Raw genomic sequence first — 332 nt, 5'->3', positions numbered from 1 at the left:
TGGCGACCCGCGGCGTGCGGGAGTCGGCCGGCCGGCCGGCGGCGGGGCCACTAGAGCCTTGCTCCTGACCTTGGTGAGCACTGGCTGGGCTTCCTCCCCAACTACTTCTCTCCTCGGCGCCGATCCAGCGAGCTAGTGTCCTGGTGCCTCTGTTTCTCTATTTACCCCTGACCGCCTCTTTTTCCTTCCCTGCTCTGTGCGGTAGGATGTTCGTCAAGTCCGAGACCTTGGAGCTGAAGGAGGAGGAGGACGTCCTGGTGCTGCTCGGCTCGGCCTCCCCTGCCTCTGCGGCCCTGACCCCGCTGTCGTCCAGCGCCGACGAGGAGGAAGAG

The 332-nt window shown here is 66.0% G+C and overlaps 1 protein-coding gene across 1 annotated transcript in view; it reads left to right on the top strand.

The window, feature by feature from the left end:
• Nucleotides 1–206: 206 nt before the first annotated feature.
• Nucleotides 207–332, top strand: part of NEUROG2 (neurogenin 2) — a 2082-nt gene continuing 1956 nt past the window's right edge. Inside the window, exon 1 of the mRNA XM_008061730.1 lies at nt 207–332. Coding sequence (XP_008059921.1) covers nt 207–332 — 126 coding nt within the window.

The sequence above is a fragment of the Carlito syrichta genome, unplaced genomic scaffold (assembly GCF_000164805.1).
Source record: "Carlito syrichta isolate Samal-C Ts95f unplaced genomic scaffold, Tarsius_syrichta-2.0.1 Scaffold305556, whole genome shotgun sequence".
Classification (NCBI taxonomy): Eukaryota; Metazoa; Chordata; class Mammalia; order Primates; family Tarsiidae; genus Carlito; species Carlito syrichta.
The sequence above is the reverse complement of the archived record's forward strand: the minus strand, read 5'-3'. Positions and strand labels throughout refer to the sequence as shown.